The sequence below is a fragment of the Austrofundulus limnaeus genome, unplaced genomic scaffold (genome assembly GCF_001266775.1).
Source record: "Austrofundulus limnaeus strain Quisiro unplaced genomic scaffold, Austrofundulus_limnaeus-1.0 Scaffold713, whole genome shotgun sequence".
NCBI lineage: Eukaryota > Metazoa > Chordata > Actinopteri > Cyprinodontiformes > Rivulidae > Austrofundulus > Austrofundulus limnaeus.
The window spans coordinates 127614-129047 of NW_013953115.1; the positions used below are offsets into that span (position 1 = coordinate 127614).

A 1434-nucleotide genomic window follows, 5' to 3' on the forward strand; every position below is an offset into this window, starting at 1 on the left:
TACGAACCCTTTGTACGAACAAAAGTAAGAGAAATTTAGGATAAGAATACGAACATGTTCTTGCATGATGCCCAATGTTTCCAAATATGGCAAAATTTTATTTAGTAGCTTGAATCAGTGACCAATCTAAATGAAACTGGAAAGCTAAGCTTATTTAGCAGGATATATTTAGAATACAATGGAAACCAAACCAAGAGTTAGATTTGGTCCAACAATAACTAAAAATAACTTATGTTACTGACACATTCACAGGAGCTGTTTCTGTAAAAAACAATCCAAACTTTAACACGTGCTCGAATGATTCTGTGAAAATTATCTGCACCAGTATGAGCAGTAAAACCTGCCAGTCAGATGACAAACCTGTGGTGACGTATACCAGCACGTACTGTGGGTCGAACTAGTTCTGTAAGCAGCTCAAAGTACCTGAAGTATTCTGGATATGTCACACGGCCGAGCTCCACTGTGGGCCAGCTCCACTATCTTTTGCCTGGTAGAGTCAGGTAGAGGTCTCCCATTCACAAACACACCTCCAAGCTGGTTTACTCCACTGTGATCTAAACACACACACAAATACACACAAACACACACCAGAAAAACAGAGAAGGAAAGAGAGAGTGATTTAATAACAGGGAAAAATAAAGAACTCTCCAAAATATAGTAGGAGTAAAATACATGTGACTCAGAGAGGACGAAAAGAGAAACAATTATCAAAAACTACAAAGTGTTTCACTTTCTAAAAGCAGTTTCTCAGACATTTTAGCAAACGGCCGATGGAAGAAGATAATGTGGAAAATAATTTTCCTTTTTAGAACCAAAACCAGCAGAAACATCTGAGTGTCACTTCTCTAAGTTTGAAGCGAAGCTTGTAATCGTACGTGTGCTGAGGCCTGAACACGGTGAGGGTCCGCAGCTTTCTGACAGGAGTGGGCTGAGCCGCAGGGCTGGAGCTTAACCAGAGATTTTCACTCATTTAATTCTCTTTTGTTTTAATAACGGCTCTGCAGAGAAAGCATATTGCAAAGTGTTTAAACCTTTCAGCGGGACATTAGTAAATCATGAAAGCAGTCCAAACACACACTCATAGGTTTGCACAGCTATTGGGGACATTCCATTGACTTCCATTACATTTCTACAGCCTAACCCTGACCACAAACCCTAAGGCTAACCTCACAGGTGCCTACCTGACCCTAAAACTAACCTAAACTCAATTCACACCTTGGTCCTAAACCCAACCCCCAACCCACCAATGGCATTTAAACCAAATGGGGACTTGACTTTTGTCCCCAAATGCACCAGTTGTCCCCAAATGTAGGATTTTTGTCTTAAAATTGCCCCCAAAAGTCACCGAAGCCGAACCCATCCACACACACTCACACACACACACACACACACACACACACACACACACACACACACACACACACACACACACAC

General features: G+C 41.4%; 1 protein-coding gene across 1 annotated transcript in view; it reads right to left on the reverse strand.

Annotated features, from left to right (window-relative positions):
* LOC106532056 (paired box protein Pax-6) overlaps positions 1–1434 on the reverse strand; it is a gene marked incomplete at its 5' end in the record, with an annotated part of 44586 nt that overhangs the window by 37890 nt on the left and 5262 nt on the right. Inside the window, 1 exon segment of the mRNA XM_014028039.1 lies at positions 424–554. Within this exon segment, the coding sequence (XP_013883493.1) occupies positions 424–554 (131 nt within the window).